We start from the raw sequence: 27,285 nt of genomic DNA, 5'->3' as shown, positions 1-27,285 counted from the left end.
GTGAATAAAACTGTGAAGATAGGGTCTGTGGACAGGGCAGGAGGAGAGACAGTGAACAAGAACCATGGGCTCTCCCGTCTGTCTTATGGTGCTCTTCATTTTGGCTGCTGAGTCTGTACATGGACAGGACAGGTAAATGTTTCAACAATATCTTCATGAAACATTTCACCATGCAATATCAGTGCCTTCCTGTGTCCTGTATGTGCATGTAGCTTTAACTTGAACTGACTTGTACTTATGTTTTAGCATGGTCACATACACTGTAAAAAAGGATTCAGGTGGTTAGTCAATTATACTTCAAAATATCATTGTTTTGACATAAAAAAGAGAAGTGGTCATCTTTACTTGAATATAATTAGTACTTTACATTACTTGTTCAATCAACCAAAAAATACTATTCCCAAAAAATAATGAATTCAGCAGAAGATAAATGCAGCATCTACACAACTGTTTGTGTGTAAAAACAACTACAAGGAAAATTGTGTTTAACTTACTCAATTATCATAGTATTTCCTTTCAACTAAAGAATTTTAAGTTCTTCCAACAACTTGTCATGTGGCTCTTTTAAAAAAAACTTTACGATACTTTTACACAATGTTGTTTGCAAAAAATCCCATTTCTACGTTAGTATCAAACAGTTTGATATGCTATGAGGTGTAATGGATCAAGATGAACGGATACCCAAACCGTAGGGCAAATTGACATTCAATGATGTGACCACCCATTCTCACTATTAGTTAGATCATGCTACAATGCTTACAACTTTACCTCCAGTTAGTGCTAGTGGAATAAACTCTGCTCTCAACAATTCCTGTTTCAGGAGATAAAGATGCCAAGCGATGAAAAACATAAAGACATATTTAACACAAACCCTGTTTAACACGATCAATGAAAGTAACTAAACAGAAAGATTAAGTAGATCAAATGAAGTTGTCTCTTAGTCGTTAGTTGTCTCTTAGTCACTAAGTTGTCTCTTAGTCATTTTTATACTGGACTTTTGTGAAACACTAAAATGTAAGTATATTATACCTAAAAATACCTCATGTTGGAAATCCTCAAAAAGCTGATGGAAATAGTTGCCTACATTTTTTAAAGTGGAACTAGCACAATATGTTTTACAGTGCGAGACGTTTCTATTAGTTGTGTTCTAATCTAATGTTTCAACTCAGATTAATCTGAGTACTTCAATGCCTCTGAATGACTTGCACATTTAGCCTTTTGATATACTGGTGTTTGACAAACATGAATAAAACATCTTTAGGTTTTTGTCTCTGACCTTAAAGTGATACTTTACATTCTAGACTTTTAAAAGTATTGGGTGGTAGATACAGTCTTCTAAATGCTACCTTCTCTTGGCTCAGGTTCTTTATCTCAGCTCCCAATGTGTTCCATGTGGGGGTGAAGGAGCGTGTCTATGTCCAGCTGGGTAAAGCCCTCCTGAATAAACGTGTTACCCTTTACCTGGAGCATGAGGAAACTACACATCTGATGTCTCAAAAGAGCAGCACTGTGTGTACTGAGGAGGGACAGATCCAAACTGTGGAACTAGAGGTATGACTTAGTGAGACTTGCCTTGATAAAAGGAATGACCATACAGACTATATCACAAACAAGAAAAAGGAGATACACTAGGTCTTATTGGTTTCATTTCATTGTTTTTCCCACCTTGCAGGTAGAAAGGGACAAGCTGCCCACCTTTGGGGATATTCCCTATCTTCTGCTGGTGGCTGAGATGGATGGGGTGACAGGCAGAAAGATGGTGAGGGTCCTAGTCTCCCAACACAGAGGCTACATCTTCATTCAGACTGACCAGCCTATCTACAACCCTACACAGCAAGGTACATCTACAGTCTACATGAAATAGAACCCGATCTTAAAGGGATACTTGGGATTTTGGCAATGAGGCCCCCTTATCTACTTCCCCCCCAGAGTCAGATGAACTGATGGGTATCATTTTTATGTGTCTGTGTCCAGTATGAAGCAAGTTAGAGGTAGTTTCACGAGCCAATGCTAACTAGCGTATCTGCTAAGACACCTATAGGCATCTGACTCTGGGGAAGTAGATAAAGGACCTCCCAGTCAAAATGCCCAAGTACAACTTTAATATTGGTCAAAGGTTTACAATTAAGATATTATATTAGGATTATTTTTTTTTACCAGTGAGATACAGGATATTTACCCTCAACCACTCAATGAAGCCCCATGATGACGTTTTTCAGATCTCTATTTTTGTGAGTACAAACTTGAAATTTTTGACCACATTCCGTTGTTACATTTCATTTGATGAAGTGTTGAAATGTTTATCATTGTGGTGGAGATCTCTGATGCGAAAAAGCTTGTTTTGATGTTTGAAAGAGTTGTGAAATAGTAACTGATTTGTATTGTAACTGATTTGTATCTCCTTGGTAGAATGCTGCGGGCAACCGGATAATGAAGACTCTTAAGAGAGCTACGGATGGAATATTCACCAATATCCCTTTTAATATCCCTGATGTCTCAGAGTACAGTCATATATTATGTGCTATGGAAATTTCACAATTATTCAATGTTAGCATCTATTAATTGACTGATATTGTGCAACTATCCTTATTTGATCAATCGATGACATGATTTACTTAAACAATAGATTATAATAAGACAACCTAATATCATACCTGGTGTGTTTTTATTTTAGAATGGGTGTCTGGAGGATCGTGGCTCATTACCAAGGAGATGAAAAGAATGCTGTTACTCGAGAATTTCAAGTCAAGAAATTTGGTTCATATTTTCTCTTTTTATCTCCTTTGCTCAACTTACTCTCTATTTACCATTTGAATATTTCAAGTTTAAAGCCAATCTTTCTTCAAATATTTTACTGAAAATGTATTCATGCTATTATTTATACATTTTCTTACACATGGAGAAAGGATAAGAAATGTTTTGTTGTTCTGAACATGTTTTTTTGTTTCAGTGCTGCCGAGCTTTGAGGTGACCGTCATACCTAAGCAAAGCTACTTTCTATTGAACACTGAACAGTTCACCTTCACAATTTTAGCCAAGTAAGATTTAATCCTGATATCAACTGTTTCCCCCTACAACATCTAGCTCCTTACAAAGTGCTGAAAATAAAATGTCAAGTCAAATTGTATTTGCCACTTGCGCCGAATACAACAGGTGTAGTAGACCTTACAGTGAAATGCTGAATACAACAGGTGTAGTAGACCTTACAGTGAAATGCTGAATACAACAGGTGTAGTAGACCTAACAGTGAAATGCTGAATACATCAGGTGTAGTAGACCTTACAGTGAAATGCTGAATACAACAGGTGTAGTAGACCTTACAGTGAAATGCTGAATACAACAGGTGTAGTAGACCTTACAGTGAAATGCTGAATACAACAGGTGTAGTAGACCTTACAGTGAAATGCTGAATACAACAGGTGTAGTAGACCTTACAGTGAAATGCTGAATACATCAGGTGTAGTAGACCTTACAGTGAAATGCTGAATACAACAGGTGTAGGAGACCTTACAGTGAAATGCTGAATACAACAGGTGTAGTAGACCTGACAGTGAAATGCTGAATACATCAGGTGTAGTAGACCTTACAGTGAAATGCTGAATACATCAGGTGTAGTAGACCTCACAGTGAAATGCTGAATACAACAGGTGTAGTAGACCTTACAGTGAAATGCTGAATACAACAGGTGTAGTAGACCTTACAGTGAAATGCTGAATACAACAGGTGTAGTAGACCTTACAGTGAAATGCTGAATACATCAGGTGTAGTAGACCTTACAGTGAAATGCTGAATACAACAGGTGTAGTAGACCTTACAGTGAAATGCTGAATACAACAGGTGTAGTAGACCTTACAGTGAAATGCTGAATACAACAGGTGTAGTAGACCTTACAGTGAAATGCTGACTACATCAGGTGTAGTAGACCTTACAGTGAAATGCTGAATACAACAGGTGTAGTAGATCTCACAGTGAAATGCTGAATACAACAGGTGTAGGTAGACCTTACAGTGAAATGCTGAATACATCAGGTGTAGTAGACCTTACAGTGAAATGCTGAATACATCAGGTGTAGTAGACCTTACAGTGAAATGCTGAATACATCAGGTGTAGTAGACCTTACAGTGAAATGCTGAATACATCAGGTGTAGTAGACCTTACAGTGAAATGCTGAATACATCAGGTGTAGTAGACCTTACAGTGAAATGCTGAATACATCAGGTGTAGTAGACCTTACAGTGAAATGCTGAATACATCAGGTGTAGTAGACCTTACAGTGAAATGCTGAATACAACAGGTGTAGTAGACCTTACAGTGAAATGCTGAATACATCAGGTGTAGTAGACCTTACAGTGAAATGCTGAATACATCAGGTGTAGTAGACCTTACAGTGAAATGCTGAATACATCAGGTGTAGTAGACCTTACAGTGAAATGCTTACTTACAAGCCCTTAACCAACAATGCAGTTTTAAGAAAATACCAACAAAAAAAGTAAGAGATAAGTAAGAATAACAAATCATTGAAGAACAGCAGTAAATAACAATATGGTGCTATATACAGGGGGTACCGGTACAGAGTCAATGTGGAGGCTATATACAGGGGGTAAAGGTACAGAGTCAATGTGGAGGCTATATACAGGGGGATACCAGTACAGAGTCAATGTGGAGGCTATATACAGGGGGTAAAGGTACAGAGTCAATGTGGAGGCTATATACAGGGGGATACCAGTACAGAGTCAATGTGGAGGCTATATACAGGGGGTAAAGGTACAGAGTCAATGTGGAGGCTATATACAGGGGGTAAAGGTACAGAGTCAATGTGGAGGCTATATACAGGGGGTAAAGGTACAGAGTCAATGTGGAGGCTATATACAGGGGGTAAAGGTACAGAGTCAATGTGGAGGCTATATACAGGGGGTAAAGGTACAGAGTCAGTGCGGAGGCTATATACAGGGGGTAAAGGTACAGAGTCAATGTGGAGGCTATATACAGGGGGTAAAGGTACAGAGTCAGTGTGGAGGCTATATACAGGGGGTAAAGGTACAGAGTGAATGTGTGGGGGCACCTGTGTCAAGGTAATTGAGGTACTATGTACATGTAGGTAGAGTTATTAAAGTGACTATGCATAGATAATAACAGAGTAGCAGCAGCGTAGAAGGAGGGTGGGGGGGGGGGGGGGGGTTCTGGGTAACCATTCAGGGTAGCCATTTGATTAAATGGTCAGGAGTCTTATGGCTTGGGGGTAAAAGCTGTTTAGAAGCCTTTTGGACCTAGACTTCGTGCTCCGGTACCGCTTGCCGTGTGGTAGCAGAGAGAACAGTCTATGACTAGGGAGGCTCTAGTCTTTGACAATTTTTAGGGCCTTCCTCTGACACCGTCTAGTATAGAGGTCCTGGATGGCAAGAAGCTTGGCCCCGGTGATGTACTGGGCCGTACGCACTACCCTCTGTAGTGCCTTGCAGTCGAAGGCCGAGCAGTTGCCATACCATGCAGTGATGCAACCCATCAGGATGCTCTCGATGGTGCAGCTGTAAAACATTTAGAGGATCTGAGGACCCATGCCAAATCTTTTCAGTCTCCTGAAGGTGATTAGGTTTTGTTGTGCCCTGTTCACGACTGTCTTGGTGTGCTTGGACCATGTTAGATTGTTGGTGATGTGGACGTCAAGGAACTTGAGGCTCTCAACCTGCTCCACTACAGCCCCGTCGATGAGAATGGGGACGTGCTCGGTCCTCCTTTTCCTGTAGTCCACAATCATCTCCTTTGTCTTGATGACGTTGAGGGAGAGGTTGTTGTCCTGGCACCACACGGCCAGGTCTCTGACCTCCTCCCTATAGGCTGTCTCGTCGTTGTCTGTGATCAGGCCTAATGCTGTTGTGTCATCAGCCAACTTAATGATGGTGTTGGAGTCGTGCCTGGCCGTGCAGTCATGAGTGAACAGGGAGTACAGGAGTGGACTGAGCACGCAAATGTAACTTTAGTTCGGGCTATGTGGTTCTCATTGAGACATTCACCCAAGTACAAGTCCTCTAAATGTTTATCAAATCTATGAATATGTCATAGAACTCTGTCAGTTGGTCTGACCTCACTGTATTTCCCCCTCAGGTACTCCTATGGTGAGAGTATAAAGGGAGCTTTCCACTGCCGGTTTGGACTGAAGGAGAAAACACAGGGGCCAGATGGTGAAAAAGACAAGATTGTCTTCATCAGAGGATTGGAGCTGACTGGATCGGTGAGAGGATAAATGTGTCATATTTCAATCAAAATATCTGTACTCTTCGATCAGAGAAGAAGACTAAAGCTCTGGGAGCTCTGAAGGACAACTGACGTGGCGGCCAACCTATTTCTACATAATGTTACAACATTTTGGTTTAAGCAAAGCTTGAGTTATGGTTTGACCAAAAACCTGTCGCTTGCCTTTTTCTCTCAGATAAAAGATGGAGAGGGGTCGGCGGTTCTCCAGGAATCCAAGCTCCGAGAGCAACTCAAATCCAACCTCAACACCACCCTCTCAGACGTGGTCCAGAGCAAAGCACAGCTTTACATGGCCGTGTCTGTCACTGACATCATCAGTAAGGCATCAGTTGTTGTTCTTAGTTTGAACAAAAATAGACTTTTGAAATGTGGTACAGTCATACAGTAGGTACAAGACAACTAAACGATATTGGTAGTGTACTGACTTTATCCCTTCACCAGGTGGTGAGCTACAGGAAGCAGAGGTGTCTCTTCCTGTTGTTTCCCAGCGTTACACCGTAGACCTGTCCCGTACCCGCTCTCACTACATCCCTGGAGTTCCTCTCAGTGTAGTGGTAAAGCCTCAATTTGGATGACAGAGATACGTTAGATTGAACAATGTCTATCTGTGAAATGATGAACTGTATATTGTTTTGTCCGGTGATCTGTTAGGTGGTGGTCCGTCTCCCAAATGGTTCCCCAGCTGTTGGAGAGCCAGTGAGAATGCATCTGCCAGAACTCCAGGATGGAGACCAAACTGTAAAGACTAACCAGCAGGGCGCAGTGTGGCACGATTTTAACCTTCCCAATCTTGATCGTGACATTACTGTGGAGGTAAGTATAACAAAATAGTCCAAATAAAACTGTAGCTTCTAGCAGTAGCTTCAAGCAATACAGCAATAGGCTTCTGAACTAAACACTGAAGGAATCATATGAAACTAAAGACTTTGGATTGGTTCTCTCTTCTTTTATCCCTTGTTTTCCCCTCTCTGTTTCCATTAGGTGACTGTAGATCACCAGAAAATAACCAAAGACGTCAATCGTACATCGTCTCCTGGCAACACCTATCTGAGCGTGAGCGTGAGCCAAACGTTTCTGACGCTGGGTCAAACCCTTTCCGTTGTATTCAAAGTCTTCAATGGGCCACCAGAGGATGGGTTTATTTACTACATGGTGAGAGATATATGCCCAATGTATGACCATATTAGAGACACATATTTCCCTCAGATTACACAGATCCACAAAAAAATTGAAAACCAACACGATTTTGATAAACTCTCATATCTACTGGGTGAAATACCACAGTGTGCCATCACAGCAGCAAACTTTGTGACCTGTTGCCACAAGTAAAGGTCAACCAGTGAAGAACAAACACCATTGTAAATACAACCCATATTTATGCTTATTTATTTTCACTTTTGTACTTTAACCATTTGTACATCATTATAACACTGTATATGTACATAATATGACAATTGTAATATCTTTATTCTTTTGGAAGTTCTGTGAGTGTAATGTTTACTGTTCATTTTATTGTTTATTTCACTTTTGTATATTATCTACTTCACTTGCTTTGGCAATGTTAACATGTTTCCCATGCCAATAAAGCCCCTTGAATTGAATTGAATTGAAATCACAAGGAGCAGGACATGGTGGAAAAGTTCTATAACTGAGAGGAAAAACAATCACTTCTCTGTTTTTAATCGTCAGGTTTTCAGCCGTGGAGTGCTAACAAAACAGGGTTCTGTCAAATCAGGGGACTTAACAAAGGTTCAGCTTCCAATCACGCCTGATATGACCCCCTCCTTCCGTCTGATTGGCTACTACTATGATCAGAAAGGTGACATCATTACTGACTCTGTGTGGGTAGACGTCGACGATGCTTGTGAGGGGACAGTGAAGGTGAGTGAACAGTGACTGGAGTAGATCAGCATCAGCATTGACCGAGAGAGTTGTGGAGAATCAGACAGCAATGTGGCCAAAGCCTGTTAGAAACACAAAACAAAGAAAGAGAAATAAAGGGTTTAATCTATGCTGACTGTTAATAAGTTACAATTCAGTTCAGAGTCATTTACTAATGATACGTATTTGGTGTTATCATCCTAATCTTTTCCTATGTATGCTCTAGGTATATGTATATTTATAGTGCCTTGCGAAAGTATTCGGTCCCCTTGAACTTTGCGACCTTTTGCCACATTTCGGGCTTCAAACATAAAGATATAAAACTGTATTTTTTTGTGAAGAATCAACAACAAGTGGGACACAATCATGAAGTGGAATGACATTTATTGGATATTTCAAACTTTTTTAACAAATCAAAAACTGAAAAATTGGACGTGCAAAATTATTCAGCCCCTTTAAGTTAATACTTTGTAGGGCCACCTTTTAATGCGATTACAGCTGTAAGTCGCTTGGGGTATGTCTCTATCAGTTTTGCACATCGAGAGACTGAATTTTTTTCCCATTCCTCCTTGCAAAACAGCTCGAGCTCAGTGAGGTTGGATGGAGAGCATTTGTGAACAGCAGTTTTCTGTTACGGTGCGTGAATGAGGACCCAAAAGCGAATCAACTTAAACAGAGCTTCTTTAATTACCAAACATAGGTAGGCTCAGATGGACCGGCAGATTCCGACAGGACAGGACAAGGTTACAGCAAACATGACGACAGTCTGGTTCAGGCATGAATGACACAAACAAACAAGAATCCGACAAGGACAGGAGCAGAAACAGAGAGAGATATAGGGACCTAATCAGAGGGAAAAAAGGGAACAGGTGGGGAACGGGGTGAATGGGTAGTTAGAGGAGACAAGGGACAGCTGGGGGAAAGCGGGGGAGAAAAGGTAACCTAACACGACCAGCAGAGGGAGACAGGGTGAAGGGAAAGGACAGAGACAAGACAACATGACAGTACCCCCCCACTCACCGAGCGCCTCCTGGCGCACTCGAGGAGGAAACCTGGCGGCAACGGAGGAAATCATCAATCAGCGCACGGTCCAGCACGTCCCGAGAGGGAACCCAACTCCTCTCCTCAGGACCGTACCCCTCCCAGTCAACTAGGTACTGATGACCACGGCCCCGAGGACGCATGTCCAAGATCTTACGTACCCTGTAGATAGGTGCGCCCTCGACAAGGATGGGGGGGGGGGGGGGAAGACGAGCGGGGGCGCGAAGAACGGGCTTAACACAGGAGACATGGAAGACCGGGTGGACGCGACGAAGATATCGCGGAAGAAGAAGTCGCACTGCGACAGGATTAATGACCTGAGAGATACGGAATGGACCAATGAACCGCGGGGTCAACTTGCGAGAAGCCGTCTTAAGGGGAAGGTTCTGAGTGGAGAGCCAAACTCTCTGACCGCGACAATACCTAGGGCTCTTAGTTCTACGCTTATTAGCAGCTCTCACAGTCTGCGCCCTATAACGGCAAAGTGCAGACCTGACCCTCTTCCAGGTGCGCTCGCAACGTTGGACAAAAGCCTGAGCGGAGGGGACGCTGGACTCGGCGAACTGAGATGAGAACAACGGAGGCTGGTACCCGAGGCTACTCTGAAAAGGAGATAGCCCGGTCGCAGACGAAGGAAGCGAGTTGTGGGCGTATTCTGCCCAGGGGAGCTGTTCTGACCAAGACGCAGGGTTGCGAAAAGAAAGACTGCGTAAGATGCGACCAATAGTCTGATTGGCCCGTTCTGCTTGACCGTTAGACTGGGGGTGAAAGCCGGAAGAGAGACTGACGGAAGCCCCAATCAAACGGCAAAACTCCCTCCAAAATTGAGACGTGAATTGCGGACCTCTGTCCGAAACGACGTCTGACGGAAGGCCATGAATTCTGAAAACATTCTCGATGATGATTTGTGCCGTCTCTTTAGCAGAAGGAAGCTTAGCAAGGGGAATGAAATGAGCCGCCTTAGAGAACCTATCGACAACCGTAAGAATAACAGTCTTCCCCGCTGACGAAGGCAGTCCGGTGACAAAATCTAAGGCGATGTGAGACCACGGTCGAGAGGGAATAGGAAGCGGCCTGAGACGGCCGGCAGGAGGAGAGTTACCGGACTTAGTCTGCGCGCAGACCGAACAAGCAGCCACGAAACGACGCGTGTCATGCTCCCGGGTGGGCCACCAGAAACGCTGGCGAATGGAAGCAAGCGTACCCCGAACGCCAGGGTGGCCGGCTAACTTGGCAGAGTGAGCCCACTGAAGAACGGCCAGACGAGTAGGAACGGGAACGAAAAGAAGGTTCCTAGGACAAGCGCGCGGCGACGGAGTTTGAGTGAGTGCTTGCTTTACCTGCCTCTCAATTCCCCAGACAGTCAACCCGACAACACGCCCCTCAGGGAGAATCCCCTCGGGGTCAGTGGAGGCTACTGAAGAACTGAAGAGACGAGACAAAGCATCAGGCTTGGTGTTCTTAGAGCCCGGACGATAAGAAATCACGAACTCGAAACGAGCGAAAAACAGCGCCCAACGCGCCTGACGCGCATTAAGTCGTTTGGCAGAACGGATGTACTCAAGGTTCCTATGGTCAGTCCAAACGACAAAAGGAACGGTCGCCCCCTCCAACCACTGTCGCCATTCGCCTAGGGCTAACCGGATGGCGAGCAGTTCGCGGTTACCCACATCATAGTTACGTTCCGACGGCGACAGGCGATGAGAAAAATACGCGCATGGGTGGACCTTGTCGTCAGAGAGGGAGCGCTGAGAAAGGATGGCTCCCACTCCCACCTCTGACGCGTCAACCTCGACAACGAACTGTCTAGAGACGTCAGGTGTAACAAGGATAGGAGCGGATGTAAAACGATTCTTGAGGAGATCAAAAGCTCCCTGGGCGGAAACGGACCACTTAAAGCACGTCTTGACAGAAGTAAGGGCTGTGAGAGGAGCTGCCACCTGACCGAAATTACGGATGAAACGACGATAGAAGTTCGCGAAGCCGAGAAAGCGCTGCAGCTCGACGCGTGACTTAGGGACGGGCCAATCAATGACAGCTTGGACCTTAGCGGGATCCATCTTAATGCCTTCAGCGGAAATAACAGAACCGAGAAATGTGACGGAGGAGGCATGAAAAGTGCACTTCTCAGCCTTCACAAAAAGACAATTCTCTAAAAGGCGCTGGAGGACACGTCGAACGTGCTGAACATGAATCTGGAGTGACGGTGAAAAAATCAGGATATCGTCAAGGTAAACGAAAACAAAGATGTTCAGCATGTCTCTCAGGACATCATTGACTAATGCCTGAAAGACAGCTGGAGCGTTAGCGAGGCCGAAAGGAAGAACCCGGTATTCAAAGTGCCCTAACGGAGTGTTAAACGCCGTCTTCCACTCGTCCCCCTCCCTGATGCGCACGAGATGGTAAGCGTTACGAAGGTCCAACTTAGTGAAAAACCTGGCTCCCTGCAGGATCTCGAAGGCTGAAGACATAAGAGGAAGCGGATAACGATTCTTCACTGTTATGTCATTCAGCCCTCGATAATCTATGCAGGGGCGCAGAGACCCGTCCTTCTTCTTGACAAAAAAAAACCCCGCTCCGGCGGGAGAGGAGGAGGGGACTATGGTACCGGCGTCAAGAGCTACAGACAAATAATCTTCGAGAGCCTTACGTTCGGGAGCCGACAGAGAGTATAGTCTACCCCGGGGGGGGGTGGTTCCCGGAAGGAGATCAATACTACAATCATACGACCGGTGTGGAGGAAGAGAGGTGGCCCTGGACCGACTGAACACCGTGCGCAGATCGTGATATTCCTCCGGCACCCCTGTCAAATCACCAGGCTCCTCCTGTGAAGAAGAGACAGAGGAAACAGGAGGGATAGCAGACATTAAACATTTCACATGACAAGAGACGTTCCAGGAGAGGATAGAATTACTAGACCAATTAATGGAAGGATTATGACAAACTAGCCAGGGATGGCCCAAAACAACAGGTGTAAAAGGTGAACGAAAAATTAAAAAAGAAATGGTTTCACTATGATTACCAGAAACAGTGAGGGTTAAAGGTAGCGTCTCACGCTGAATCCTGGGGAGAGGACTACCATCCAGGGCGAACAAGGCCGTGGGCTCCTTTAACTGTCTGAGAGGAATGTCATGTTCCCGAGCCCAGGTCTCGTCCATAAAACAGCCCTCCGCCCCAGAGTCTATTAAGGCACTGCAGGAAGCTGACGAACCGGTCCAGCGTAGATGGACCGACAAGGTAGTGCAGGATCTTGAAGGAGAGACAGGAGTAGTAGCGCTCACCAGTAGCCCTCCGCTTACTGACGAGCTCTGGCCTTTTACTGGACATGAAGTGACAAAATGACCAGCGGAACCGCAATAGAGACAGAGGCGGTTGGTGATTCTCCGTTCCCTCTCCTCAGTCGAGATGCGGATACCTCCCAGCTGCATGGGCTCAGCACCCGAGCCGGCAGAGGAAGATGGTAGTGATGCGGAGAGGGAGGCGACGGAGAGCGCGAGCTCCTTTCCACGAGCTCGGTGACGAAGATCAACCCGTCGCTCAATGCGAATAGCGAGTTCAATCAAGGAATCCACGCTGGAAGGAACCTCCCGGGAGAGAATCTCATCCTTTACCTCTGCGCGGAAACCCTCCAGAAGACGAGCGAGCAAGGCCGGCTCGTTCCAGCCACTGGAGACAGCAAGAGTGCGAAACTCAATAGAGTAGTCTGTTATGGATCGATTGCCTTGACATAGGGAAGACAGGGCCCTGGAAGCCTCCTCCCCAAAAACAGATCGATCAAAAACCCGTATCATCTCCTCCTTAAAGTCTTGATACTGGTTAGTACACTCAGCCCTTGCCTCCCAGATTGCCGTGCCCCACTCACGAGCCCGTCCAATAAGGAGAGATATGACGTAGGCGACACGAGCAGTGCTCCTGGAGTAAGTGTTGGGCTGGAGAGAAAACACAATATCACACTGGGTGAGGAACGAGCGGCATTCAGTGGGCTCCCCAGAGTAACACGGCGGGTTATTGATTCTGGGCTCCGGAGATTCGAAAGCCCTGGGAGTGGCCGGTGGATCGAGGCGGAGATGGTGAACCTGTTCTGTGAGGTTGGAGACTTGGGTGGCCAGGGTCTCAACGGCATGTCGAGCAGCAGACAATTCCTGCTTGTGTCTGCCTAGCATCGCTCCCTGGATCTCGACGGCTGAGTGGAGAGGATCCGAAGTCGCTGGGTCCATTCTTGGTCGGATTCTTCTGTTACGGTGCGTGAATGAGGACCCAAAAGCGAATCAACTTAAACAGAGCTTCTTTAATTACCAAACATAGGTAGGCTCAGATGGACCGGCAGATTCCGACAGGACAGGACAAGGTTACAGCAAACATGACGACAGTCTGGTTCAGGCATGAATGACACAAACAAACAAGAATCCGACAAGGACAGGAGCAGAAACAGAGAGAGATATAGGGACCTAATCAGAGGGAAAAAAGGGAACAGGTGGGGAACGGGGTGAATGGGTAGTTAGAGGAGACAAGGGACAGCTGGGGGAAAGCGGGGGAGAAAAGGTAACCTAACACGACCAGCAGAGGGAGACAGGGTGAAGGGAAAGGACAGAGACAAGACAACATGACATTTTCAGTTCTTTCCACAGATTCTCGATTGGATTCAGGTCTGGACTTTGACTTGGCCATTCTAACACCTGGATATGTTTATTTTTGAACCATTCCATTATAGATTTTGCCTTATGTTTTGGATCATTGTCTTGTTGGAAGACAAATCTCCGTCCCAGTCTCAGGTCTTTTGCAGACTCCATCAGGTTTTCTTCCAGAATGGTCCTGTATTTGGCTCCATCCATCTTCCCATCAATTTTAACCATATTCCCTGTCCCTGCTGAAGAAAAGCAGGCCCAAACCATGATGCTGCCACCACCATGTTTGACAGTGGGGATGGTGTGTTCAGCTGTGTTGCTTTTACGCCAAACATAACGTTTTGCATTGTTGCCAAAAAGTTAAATTTTGGTTTCATCTGACCAGAACACCTTCTTCTTGGTGTGTCTCCCAGGTGGCTTGTGGCAAACTTTAAACAACACTTTTTTATGGATATCTTTAAGAAATGGCTTTCTTCTTGCCACTCTTCCATAAAGGCCAGATTTGTGCAATATACGACTGATTGTTGTCCTATGGACAGAGTCTTCCACCTCAGCTGTAGATCTCTGCAGTTCATCCAGAGTGATCATGGGCCTCTTGGCTGCATCTCTGATCAGTCTTCTCCTTGTATGAGCTGAAAGTTTAGAGGGACGGCCAGGTCTTGGTAGATTTGCAGTGGTCTGATACTCCTTCCATTTCAATATTATCGCTTGCACAGTGCTCCTTGGGATGTTTAAAGCTTGGGAAATCTTGTTGTATCCAAATCCGGCTTTAAACTTCTTCACAACAGTATCTCGGACCTGCCTGGTGTGTTCCTTGTTCTTCATGATGCTCTCTGCGCTTTTAACGGACCTCTGAGACTATCACAGTGCAGGTGCATTTATACGGAGACTTGATTACACACAGGTGGATTGTATTTATCATCATTAGTCATTTAGGTCAACATTGGATCATTCAGAGATCCTCACTGAACTTCTGGAGAGAGTTTGCTGCACTGAAAGTGAAGGGGCTGAATAATTTTGCACGCCCAATTTTTCAGTTTTTGATTTGTTAAAAAAGTTTGAAATATCCAATAAATGTCGTTCCACTTCATGATTGTGTCCCACTTGTTGTTGAATCACAAAAAAAATACAGTTTTATATCTTTATGTTTGAAGCCTGAAATGTGGCAAAAGGTCGCAAAGTTCAAGGGGGCCGAATACTTTCGCAAGGCACTGTATATGCTCTAGGTATATGTATATGTTCTAGGTATATGTATATTTATATGCTCTAGGTATATGTATATTTACATGCTCTAGGTATATGTATATTTATATGTTCTAGGTATATGTATATTTATATGCTCTAGGTATATATTTATATTTATATGCTCTAGGTATATGTATATGTTCTAGGTATATGTATATTTATATGCTCTAGGTATATATTTATATTTATATGCTCTAGGTATATGTATATTTATATGCTCTAGGTAAAGTCAAAAGATGAATATCTACCTGGAAACACGGCGAAGCTGGAGATAGACTTAAATGGTCAGAAGGCCAAAGTTGCCTTGCTGGCTGTGGACAAGGCTATTTATGCTCTCAATGCCCAGAACAAACTCACCCCCAAACAGGCAAGCTACTATTATTTTAATATTATTCTTTTATTTGTTGGGTGGGGGCACATCAGCTTTAATATTGCAGAAATATTGTAGTTTCCATCAATGTAATTGTCTGCATAATTTCTAATCCCCTTATATATATTTCTTTGAATATACAGTACCAGTCAGAAGTTTTAGAACACCTACTCATTCAAGGGTGTTCTTTATTGTTGCTATATTCAAATTATAGAATAAAGGTGAAGACATCAAAACTATGAAAAAACACATATGGAATCATATAGCAACCAAAAAAGTGTTAAACAAATCAAAATATATTTTAGATTTTAGATTCTTCAAAGTAACCACCCTTTGCCTTTATGACAGCTTTGCACACTCTTAGCATTGTCTCAACCAGCTTCATGAGGAATGCTTTTCCAACAGTCTTGAAGGAGTTCCCACATATGCTGGGCACTTGTTGGCTGTTTTTCCTTCACTCTGCTGTCCAACTCATCCCAAACCATCTCAATTGGGTTGAGGTTGGGTTATTGTGGAGGCCAGGTCATCTGATGCGCTCCATCACAAATAGCCCTTACACAGCCTGGAGGTGTGTTTTGGGCCATTGTCCTGTTGAAAAACAAATGATAGTCCCACTAAGCGCAAACCAGATGGGATGGCGTATCTTTGAAGAATGCTGTGGTAGCCTTGCTGGTTAAGTATGCATTGAATTTTAAATAAATCATCAACAGTGTCACTAGCAAAGCACCCCCACCCCATCACACCTCCTCCATGCTTCACGGTGGGAACCACACTTGCGGAGATCATCTGTTCACCTACTCTGCGTCTCACAAAATCACGGCGGTTGGAACCAAAAATCTCAACTTTGGACTCATCAGACCAAAAGACAGATTTCCATCTGGTCTAATGTCCATTGCTCGTGTTTCTTTCCCCAAGCAAGTCTCTTCTTCTTGTTGGTGTCCTTTAGTAATGGTTTCTTTGCAGCAATTTGACCATGAAGGCCTGATCTCCTCTGAACAGTTGCTGTTTAGAAGTCTGTTACTTGAACTCTGTGAAGCATTTATTTGGGCTGCAGTCTGAGGTGCAGTTAACTCTAATGAACTTATCCTCTGCAGCAGAGTTAACTCAGAGTCTTCCTTTCCTGTGGCGGTCCTCATGAGAGCCAGTTTCATCATAGCACTTGATGGTTTTTGCGACTGCACTTGAAGAAGCTTTCGAAGTTCTTGAGATTTTGACTGACCTTCATGTCTTAAAGTAATGATGGACTGTCGTTTCTCTTGGTTTATTTGAACTATTAGTGCCATAATATGGACTTGGTCTTGGCTATCTTCTGTATACCACCCCTACCTTGTCACAACAAGCTCAAACGCATTAAGAAGGAAAGAAATTCCAGAAATTAACTTTTAACAAGGCACACCTGTTAATTTAAATACATTCCAGGTGACCTCATGCATCTGGTTGAGAGAATGCCAAGAGTGTGCAAAGCTGTCATCAAGTCAAAGGGTGGCTACTTTGAAGAATATAAAATATGAAATGTAGAAAAGAAAAACCCTTGAATGAGTAGGTGTGTCCAAACCTTTGACTGGTACTGTATATACACATATACAAGATACTATTTACTAAAGAATAATTATACATATTGTCTCCTCAACATTATTTCCTCTAAAACGCACTCCTTATAATGTACAGGTATGAATATATTATATGCAATAAAGACCAAACGGCTCTTTTTGACTAATAGTGTGAATATTTTGTGTGCTGTTCACAGGTATTCTCGTCCATGCAGTCCTATGACCTTGGTTGCTCATACGGTGGCGGCTCAGATACAGCCTCTGTGTTGAACGACGCTGGCTTGTCATTCATCTCCAACTCTCATGTGCTATCTAGGATGAGGAAGGGTATGACGAACGTAGTGTGATTAAACAAAACATCTGTCTAGTGTCTACACTACTTCTTCTTTGGTCCATAGTTTCTGAATGATGTTCTCTGGGATAGGGTTAAAACCCCTTTAGGAGGTAGACAACTTAACATTTCACAGACATGGATCCACTAAACTAGACATGACATTGGCTGGGACTTAAATCCCAACCTTCAACATAAAGGAAAAAAAAATAGAAAAAGAAACACCAACTCAGACGTACATTTCAACAAAGCATTAATGACATCATAGTTGCTCAAAACCTACATGTTCCCACAATATGTTGATGTTTTGATTTGATGGTCTTCACCCTACTGTATGTGTGTTTGTCTTAGGGTTTAACTGTGAGTCAGGCTTCAGACGACAGAGGCGTTCCCTGGACCTCCAGGAGCAGATGGTGTCCATAAGTATTACAACGTTCCTTTACTATTGACTGTCACTAACTGCTGCCTGAGGTGGTGGGAGAGACTGTTCATCAGTCCTGGCAGGTACGAACTAAAACCTTTTGTCACTACCTCACCATCTCCAACTCCCAGAATCCAGTTACTCAGACGCCAAGCTGCAGGAGTGTTGTTCTCATGGCTTGTCCCTGATCCCCATGCTGAGGACGTGTCAGCAGAGAGCCGAGAGAGTGGCACGAGCCAATAAGGACCGTGTCTGTGTCAAGGCCTTCCTGGACTGCTGCATAGAGGGAGAGAAGTTGAGGGAGAAGAAGAAACGAGACGACGCCCAGAGAGGACATGGCAGGAGTGAGGATGACTTGATTGTTGGGGATATTACCATTCTAACATGTATAACATGGTAACAAAATGATAACAGACACTATCCTTTAGACAGACATGTCTGACTTGTTATAACTTAAAAGGATTGGATGAGAATACGATCTTAAAAGGTTATATTATTGTGACACCTTTAGTCTACACTCTCTCCTCTCAGCTGCGAGTGCCACAGACATCGAAGACTTCTTTGACACAACCAATCAGCAAATACGCAGAAGTTTCCCCCCAAGCTTTGCATTCGCAGTGGTCGATATAAACGGCAAAGGAAGGTGAGAAATGGACATTTAGACACACAGTATATCGGCGCCATGTGTCTGAAACACTATTGTAATTTGTCTCTCTCTCTGTCTCCCTTAGTCATACTGTGGCTCTGCCTGATTCCATCACCACCTGGGAGATACAGGCTGTCAGCTTGTCTGCTTCTCATGGTAACATCTTCCTCCTCTATTGGTTCATATTCCTGTACCTAGACAGTAAGGAACGTGTGGTGTCATTCTGGAGAGTAATGGACCTGTCTGTGTGTGTCCCTCCTGCAGGCATCTGTGTGGCAGAACCACATGAGTTCCGTGTGTTTAAGAAGGTTTTTGTCTCTCTGAGGCTGCCGTACTCAGTCAAAAGATTTGAGCAAATGTCTATTGCTCCTGTTGTCTACAACTATTGTGACGAGGCTGCACAGGTACAGTTGAATCACTTTCTGTAGTACTACAGTTGAACACTTCAGAAGCATATACAGAAATATGAAATGCCATACAGCTGATGGAGCACTTCCTCCTTCTCAGATTGCACTCCACATGGAGAGAAATGACAAGCTCTGTTCACCAGGCTCCAGTTCCATCAAAACCTATGTCAACATCACCGTGGAGGCCCACTCCTCCAAAGCAGTCACATTCTCTGCAGTACCCATGGAAACCGGCCCCATACCCATCAAAATACGCCTTTATGACATAGAGAATGAGGACGGCAGTGATGCTATTGAAAAGATTCTGAATGTTAGAGTAAGTATACAAAAAATATCGGGGAAAATTACTACTACAAAAAATTTGAACTGAAGATCCATTACTGTAAAGCTACTGCATTTATGTAATATAATAGTTTCTCATATTTTAGACGGAGGGAATAGAGAAGAGAGTGGAGGAAACTCATTTTGTTGACCTGAATGCCAATATTGGTGAGATTGCTAACAGAATATCTATGATGACAGCATTTTATTCACGTAATAGTTTATGGCATAAAAAGCACCAACCAGCTTCTCTCATTCTCTGTTGTCAGGGAAGAGTCGCCAATCTTTCACGTTTGATGGAAAGTTACCAGACAACACAGTCCCTGGCTCCAGCACCAATATCTTCGTCAAGATGGAAGGTCTGACTCATTTTACCCTCCAATCATTTCTCTTCACAACAATATTGTCAGTTTAATATCCAATCTCATCCATTCCCCAGGGGAGCTGTTTGGCAAGTCCACTTCCAAGACCCTGCTCTCTCCCGATGGGGTTAGCAGCTTGCTCAATGCTCCTCATGGATGTGCAGAGCAGACTATGAAACGTATGGCCCCCACAGCCCTGGCCCTCCGCTATCTGGACCTTAGCCAGCGCTGGTATGAGCTGCCCCCTGGCATCAGAGATACAGCTCTCCAGTTCACAGAGCAAGGTGTGGGAGAACTGTAATGAAGATGTTTTATTTTCATTTATAGTAAGAAACACAAAATACAATATCTCTCTCTGTCTCTCTCTCTTTCTCTCTCTCTCTCTCTCTCTCTCTCTCTCTCTCTCTCTCTCTCTCTCTCTCTCTCTCTCTCTCTCTCTGTCAGGCTATATGAGAATTTTGACTTTTAAAAAGGGTGATGGATCGTATGGAGCTTGGACGCACCATCCCACCAGTTACTGGTCAGTACATCTCTCTTTACGTTGCTTGTTTTTGTGGTACTGTAGTTTTCTGTCTGTCTGGAATAAAAGCCTGTAAACACTGCAACTCTCCAGGACTGGAGCTGGCCGATCCTATCACAGTGTTTGTTACCCTTCCTCTCTAGGCTGACGGGCCTTGTTGTGAAAGTGATGTCTCTGGTGGCAGAACGTCAGAATGCAGGCGGTGGAGAGAAGGGGAGATGGGCACAGGGTGTGTCTGAGCAGCATATCATTGATTCAGTCAGATACCTCCTGGTTAAACAGAAGGAGGATGGATCATTCTCGGACCCTAACCCAGTCATACACCGGGAAATGCAGGTAAAGGATTATTCAGAACACTAGTTTTAACATGAAGATCACTTCATTGGGCAGTTTCACACAAGGTCCAACCGAAATTTGACTTCCGCTTTTAACCCAACTCCTCCGAAAGACACACATAACATAGACAGGTTTTGGAGAGGTGTGGGAGGCTTCCACACTGGACGCCTGGGGAGCTGTTGTTGTGTGGGGGTTAAGTGCCTTGCTTAAAAGCACAACAGCAGGCAAAGGCATCTAGGATTTCATTCCAGCAACCCTCTGGTTGCCAACTCAGTCAGACGCAGGACTCGAACTGGCAACCCTCCTGTATTTTCTCTTTATCTGTTGAGTTGAGTTGTCTCTTTTTCTCTCTAGGGAGGCATTGGAGGGATAGAGGGAGATGTCGCCATGACTGCTTTCATAACTGTGGCTCTAAATCGCTCCCTCCCTTTCCTGACAGACAACAAGGAGCGTAGCGATACGGTAAGATAGGTGGACATATTTCCTTATTAACTCACAAGTGTTTAGTATAGTGTACTTTTTTATTGTGTTACCAATTAACCGACTTCAACCGAATCATCCGTCTAAATCAGCCGTCTCTATCCTGAGAAGAAGAAAAACAGAGACATCAAATGCTCCTATTTGTAACCAGAATGGCTAGCTGCTCTGTGTTTGTGTTTGTGTTTGTGTAGAAAGCCAATATCTCCAAAGCCACCGACTACCTGCTCTCACATGTTGAGGGGCTACAGAGGCCCTACGCTGTGGCCATAACAGCCTACTGTCTGTCAGTCTGTCTGACTGACCGGAAACAGGCTGAGCCTGCCTGGGAAAAACTCAAAGGACTGGCAACTGAAGGTATTGTCCTATTACACTCCTGTTATACGTCAGTATGGTGTGGGCTGATGGGGGATTGCTGCTGACATTGATATTCTTTGACTGCTCTTGACAGGGAAAGACAATTGCCGTGGGTGGTATGCTAACGCTGGCATGGTGAATGAGGAAAAGAAACATTATGTACCGACAACAGAGGCCATAACAGTAGAGACTACAGCCTATGCCCTGTTAACTGCAGTGGCTCATAAGGACGCAGAGTGGGCAGACTCTGCAGCCTGCTGGCTGACTTCACAGGAGAACTATGGAGGAGGTTTCAAGTCCACACAGGTGAGATATACTGTACTGATGGAGGAGACTTCAAGTCCACACAGGTGAGATATACTGTATTGATGGAGGAGACTTCAAGTCCTCATAGGTGAGATATACTGTATTGATGGAGGAGACTTCAAGTCCTCATAGGTGAGATATACTGTATTGCTGGAGGAGACTTCAAGTCCTCACAGGTGAGATATACTGTACTGATGGAGGAGACTTCAAGTCCTCACAGGTGAGATATACTGTACTGATGGAGGAGACTTCAAGTCCTCACGGGTGAGATATACTGTACTGATGGAGGAGACTTCAAGTCCTCACAGGTGAGATATACTGTATTGATGGAGGAGACTTCAAGTCCTCACAGGTGAGATATACTGTATTGATGGAGGAGACTTCAAGTCCTCACAGGTGAGATATACTGTACTGATGGAGGAGACTTCAAGTCCTCACAGGTGAGATATACTGTACTGATGGAGGAGACTTCAAGTCCTCACAGGTGAGATATACTGTATTGATGGAGGAGACTTCAAGTCCTCACAGGTGAGATATACTGTATTGATGGAGGAGACTTCAAGTCCTCACAGGTGAGATATACTGTATTGATGGAGGAGACTTCAAGTCCTCACAGGTGAGATATACTGTACTGATGGAGGAGACTTCAAGTCCTCACAGGTGAGATATACTGTACTGATGGAGGAGACTTCAAGTCCTCACAGGTGAGATATACTGTATTGATGGAGGAGACTTCAAGTCCTCATAGGTGAGATATACTCTACTGATGGAGGAGACTTCAAGTCCTCACAGGTGAGATATACTGTATTGATGGAGGAGACTTCAAGTCCTCACAGGTGAGATATACTGTATTGATGGAGAGCCAAACAATGCCAAAACATGATGTGGCTGCTTCATTGCCTCCTAGTGCATGTAGTTTCCTTGTTCCTAGTTAGCATGTTTTGCTAATTTTCCACCTTCATATTCAGTCCAACAATACTGATATTCTACTGATACAGTGACCCAAGGGTGAGAGTCCCACTCATTGAGAGTCGATGGACATTTTACATTCTACACCATTTGGTAGAAATAACATGCTAAATGTCTACCTTCAATTTGTATCCAGTCTATGCATTCATCTTAATGTCTTTAGGATACTATAGTGGCTTTGGAGGCTCTCTCTGAGTATGCACTGAACAGGCCCCAACCTCCCATCACAGAAGTGGAGGTACAGTTCACTATTCCAGGGAAGAGCGACATTCAGAAGCTGTCATTGGACAACAAGGGGGATAAAGTAGAAACGGAGCTGAAGGTATACCCACTCCAACACACACACACACACACACACACACACACACACACACACACACACACACACACGTAACTCTCTCTCTCTCTGTCTCTACTTGGCCAGAGACTGATTGGTAATCCTATCATTGACGTAGCCCTAACGGGACAGGGAAAAGCCAAGATGAAGGTGAGCGTCTTTCTCATCAAAATATATTTATTGATGTTCATTCAAACTGGTAATATATTGATCTGTCTGGCAGGTTACGAAAGCTTACCATCTACTGGACACTGCAGACGACTGTAACCTTCTGTCAATCACAGTCAAAGTAGAGGGGAGAGTAGAGTACACTGGTGAGCGTACAGCACTACTCTGATTCAGTGCTCCTTTTACTACAGGTTAGGATGTGTGTGACAGAGTTCCACGAGTACACTATGAAAACACTTTGTTTCATCAGCCCAGATTGTTGAAGACTACAACGACTATGAGGGTGACTATGGAGACGGAGAGAAAAGGGAGGAAGAGGATGTCCCCCGATCAGCGATTGAGTGGTTTGACGCTCGCAGCAGACACAGAAGAGATACTCAGCAAAGCCGGAATTCTGAAAACGATGTTGAATACGAAGTCTGTGTGAGGTATGTTAAACAGAGAGGTCTGTGTGAGGTCAGTTAAACAGAGAGGTCTGTGTGAGGTCAGTTAAACAGAGAGGTCTGTGTGAGATCAGTTAAACAGAGAGGTCTCTGTGAGGTCAGTTAAACAGAGAGGTCTGTGTGAGGTCAGTTAAACAGAGAGGTCTGTGTGAGGTCAGTTAAACAGAGAGGTCTGTGTGAGGTCAGTTAAACAGAGAGGTCTGTGTGAGGTCAGTTAAACAGAGAGGTCTGTGTGAGATCAGTTAAACAGAGAGGGAACTGATTCTGTCATGAATATACAAATAACAGAAGATTTATGACTGGGAGGAATATTTTGTGACGGCCTAGGCGATAGGGCAGTGGTTTTTCAGTAAGCTAACTAACTTATATTCTTTAGTCATAGTCTGACCAGGAATCTCACAGGAATGTCCATAGCCGACATCACACTGCTCAGTGGCTTTGAGGCACAGACAGACGACCTGGACAAGGTGAGTCTTCATCATCACATAGAGTCTATATAAACACGTTACCAACCCCTTCCCTTTACTTTTCTTTAGTAACCAATGTTCTGTCAGTCTCTCCCCTGATCTTCCTCTCTCCCTTCCCCCTTTTCATCCCCTGATCTTCCTCTCTCCCTTCCCCCTTTTCATCCCCTGATCTTCCTCTCTCTCTTCCCCCTTTTCATCCCCTGATCTTCCTCTCTCCCTTCCCCTTTTCATCCCCTGATCTTCCTCTCTCCCTTCCCCCTTTTCATCCCTCCATCATTCCTTCCTCTCTCCTTTCCCCCTTTTCATCCCTCCATCATTCCTTCCTCTCTCCTTCCCCCTTTTCATCCCTCGATCATTCCTTCCTCTCTCCTTCCCCCTTTTCATCCCTCGATCATTCCTTCCTCTCTCCTTTCCCCCTTTTCATCCCTCGATCATTCCTTCCTCTCTCCTTTCCCCCTTTTCATCCCTCGATCATTCCTTCCTCTCTCCTTTCCCCCTTTTCATCCCTCGATCATTTCTTCCTCTCTCCTTACCCCTTTTCATCCCTTGATCATTCTTTCCTCCCTCCTTCCCCCTTTTCATCCCTCCATCATTCCTTCCTCTCTCCTTTCCCCCTTTTCATCCCTCGATCATTCCTTCCTTTCTCCTTCCCCCTTTTCATCCCTCCATCATTCCTTCCTCTCTCCTTCCCCCTTTTCATCCCTCGATCATTCCTTCCTCTCTCCTTTCCCCCTTTTCATCCCTCGATCATTCCTTCCTCTCTCCTTTCCCCCTTTTCATCCCTCGATCATTCCTTCCTCTCTTCTTTCCCCCTTTTCATCCCTCGATCATTTCTTCCTCTCTCCTTACCCCTTTTCATCCCTTGATCATTCTTTCCTCCCTCCTTCCCCCTTTTCATCCCTCCATCATTCCTTCCTCTCTCCTTTCCCCCTTTTCATCCCTCGATCATTCCTTCCTTTCTCCTTCCCCCTTTTCATCCCTCCATCATTCCTTCCTCTCTCCTTTCCCCCTTTCCATCCCTCGATCATTTCTTCCTCTCTCCTTTCCCCCTTTTCATCCCTCGATCATTCTTTCCTCCCTCCTTCCCCCTTTTATCTCTCCATCATTCCTTCCTCTCTCCCTTCCCCCTTTTCATTCCTCGATCATTCCTTCCTCTCTCCTTTCCCCCTTTTCATCCCTCGATCATTCCTTCCTCCCTTCCTCTTTCTCTAACTGTTGTCTCTCCACAGCTAAAGAACCCTGATGAACAATACATCTCTCACTACGAGGTCTCACATGGCAAAGTGCTGTTGTACTTTAATGAGGTGAGACTCACACAGACACAAATACACAAGCAACTCGGTGGAACAGTGTGAAATCGAAAATCCCAAAGGTTTTTTCTGTCTCTGTCCAGATTGAGGAAAGGGAGTGTGTAACGTTTAGGGCTGTGCAGACAGTAACTATAGGTTTACTGCAGCCTGCTCCGGCCACATTCTATGACTACTATGAACCAGGTATACAAGGCTTTCTTTTCACATTTATTCTGTACTTTTTTTTGTTACCTTGATAGATTTTTTTGTATCTGTCAAATAGTCTTCTGAATATATTAGCCATCACTAAAAAATAATGCATACTTTGACTATCTCTCCCCATCTGCCACTGTCTCTCTCTCTTCCTCCTGGTCTGTCTGTCTTTGCTAACATACACCTTCCTCCCTCCCCTCTCTCTCTCGCTCTCTCTCTCTCTCTCTCCTACTCTCTCTCTCTCTCGCTCTCTGTCTCTATCCTCTCTCCCTCCTCTCCCTCTCTCTCTCCCTCTGTCCCTTCCTTCCTCCCCTCTTTTTCTCCTCTATCTCTCTTTCTCTCTCGCACACACACACACACACACACACACACACACACACACACACACACACACACACACACACACACACACACACACACACACACACACACACACACACACACACACACACACACACACACACACACACACACACACACACTATCACAGACAGAAAGTGTACTACTTTCTATGCTGCACCAAAAAGAAGCAAGATGGTTTCAACATTGTGTTCAGGGGATGTGTGCCAGTGTTCAGAGAGTAAGTTATTATTTCTATCACTATCGCCAACATTCTCTCAGTTACCATTTTGAAGAATTCTCTCACTGTTATGGCACCAGACCTGGGTTCTAATAGTGTGGAGAATTTGATTGAGCCTGCCTGTAGGGCCTTAAAGGCGGGATTTGACCATTTTGGGACTATTCCATTGGTTCTGGTTTCATTGGTTAGGGTCTGTATGACACTAAAGAAAGTCCCATTGGTTCTGGTTTCATTGGTTAGGGTCTGTATGACACTAAAGAAAGTCCCATTGGTTTTTTAGGGCCCTGCCACAAAGAGAAGGACACTTTTGGACCACTGAAGCTAGAGAAGAAAGATCGTTTTGAACATGCTTGCTATTCCCCCACTGTGGATTACGGTCAGTAGACAATTTAGCTATGAGTATGACACAGGTCAATAATTTAACAGTTACAGTATGGGACAAATAAGGTGAAGCTAGTAATTCATTTTACATCTGGTTTGTTTTAGGTTTCATTGTCCAAGTCATCAGTATGTCTGTGAAGAGTAACTTTGAACTCTACACAACTAATGTGGCGAAGGTACTCCGAGCCAGTAAGTGATAAAACCATTATTCCAATCCTGACTTGAGATCTCTGTCTGTGACTAGAATGTTCATGAAGACGTAACCATAGATAGCACATGTACTTCTTTCTACGGTCATGGTAACTATGGTAACTCTGTGCCCTCTTTCTGCCAGCCGGAGATGTGAAGCTGGAGGAGAGCAAAGTGCGAGTGTTCGCCAAGAGGCTCCAGTGTAAAGGACAGCTAGAGACAGGGAAGACATACCTCATCATGGGCAAAGATGGCTCCACCACCGACTCGAATGGCCAGTAAGTTCTGGCTATGATGTCATAAGACAACTGAAGATGTTTTTACCCCTAAGGTCTTACTCTGTGAGAATTGGACTTCCCTGGTAAATGTCTCACCATTTCTCTGTTTGACTTTTAGGATGCAATACCTTTTGGAATCAAATACCTGGATTGAACAAGTGCCCAATGAGAAAAAGTGCCAAGGATCAAAGAACAGGCCTACATGCAAAAAATTTAAAGACTTTGTATCTGAGTACATGTTGAATGGCTGCACCCAGTAACTGGTTCACTGACATGTTAACATGCATACTCAACACATCATCTAGAAAATGAAATGTTTTTATCGAGTCATGTAATTTAAAGATTTTGTATCTGAGTACATGTTGAATGGCTGCACCCAGTAACTGGTTCACTGACATGTTAACATGCGTACTCAACACATCATCTAGAAAATTAAATGTTTTTATCGAGTCATGTAATTTAGTGTTTGTAACATCCACTTTCAATACTTATCAAGATCAATAAAATGGCATTTTAACCACAA

General features: G+C 44.3%; 1 protein-coding gene across 3 annotated transcripts; it reads left to right on the top strand.

The window, feature by feature from the left end:
• On the top strand, positions 1-27,285 carry c4b (complement 4B (Chido blood group)). 3 transcript variants are annotated; one of them, NM_001124385.1, is given in 43 exon segments: positions 18-132; positions 1,362-1,551; positions 1,673-1,838; positions 2,161-2,231; positions 2,410-2,501; positions 2,675-2,757; positions 2,951-3,038; positions 6,103-6,229; positions 6,428-6,569; positions 6,694-6,806; positions 6,904-7,065; positions 7,234-7,404; positions 7,942-8,133; positions 15,268-15,411; positions 17,162-17,291; positions 17,647-17,718; positions 17,848-18,060; positions 18,248-18,359; positions 18,448-18,518; positions 18,627-18,766; positions 18,870-19,085; positions 19,198-19,258; positions 19,360-19,449; positions 19,530-19,736; positions 19,897-19,972; positions 20,116-20,308; positions 20,663-20,763; positions 20,765-20,770; positions 20,980-20,995; positions 20,998-21,142; positions 21,237-21,448; positions 22,581-22,739; positions 22,842-22,904; positions 22,978-23,068; positions 23,173-23,350; positions 23,742-23,832; positions 25,062-25,136; positions 25,226-25,325; positions 25,825-25,914; positions 26,195-26,290; positions 26,401-26,484; positions 26,630-26,762; positions 26,881-27,285. In NM_001124385.1, coding segments are annotated over 43 exon segments (5,172 nt in total). In that variant the 5' UTR covers positions 18-64; the 3' UTR covers positions 27,023-27,285.

Source organism: Oncorhynchus mykiss, chromosome 3, assembly GCF_013265735.2.
Source record: "Oncorhynchus mykiss isolate Arlee chromosome 3, USDA_OmykA_1.1, whole genome shotgun sequence".
In the NCBI taxonomy this organism is placed as follows: Eukaryota; Metazoa; Chordata; class Actinopteri; order Salmoniformes; family Salmonidae; genus Oncorhynchus; species Oncorhynchus mykiss.
Note: the sequence above shows the minus strand (reverse complement) of the source record. Positions and strands in the feature narration are given on the sequence as shown.

Coding starts and splice junctions, on each gene's coding strand:
- c4b (XM_036963137.1), top strand. CDS start 65: ATGGGCTCTCCCGTCTGTCTTATGGTGCTCTTCATTTTGGCTGCTGAG. Junction 8,134..15,267: donor CTTGTGAGGGGACAGTGAAG/GTGAGTGAACAG, acceptor TATATGCTCTAG/GTAAAGTCAAAAGATGAATA. Junction 15,412..17,161: donor ACAAACTCACCCCCAAACAG/GCAAGCTACTAT, acceptor TGCTGTTCACAG/GTATTCTCGTCCATGCAGTC.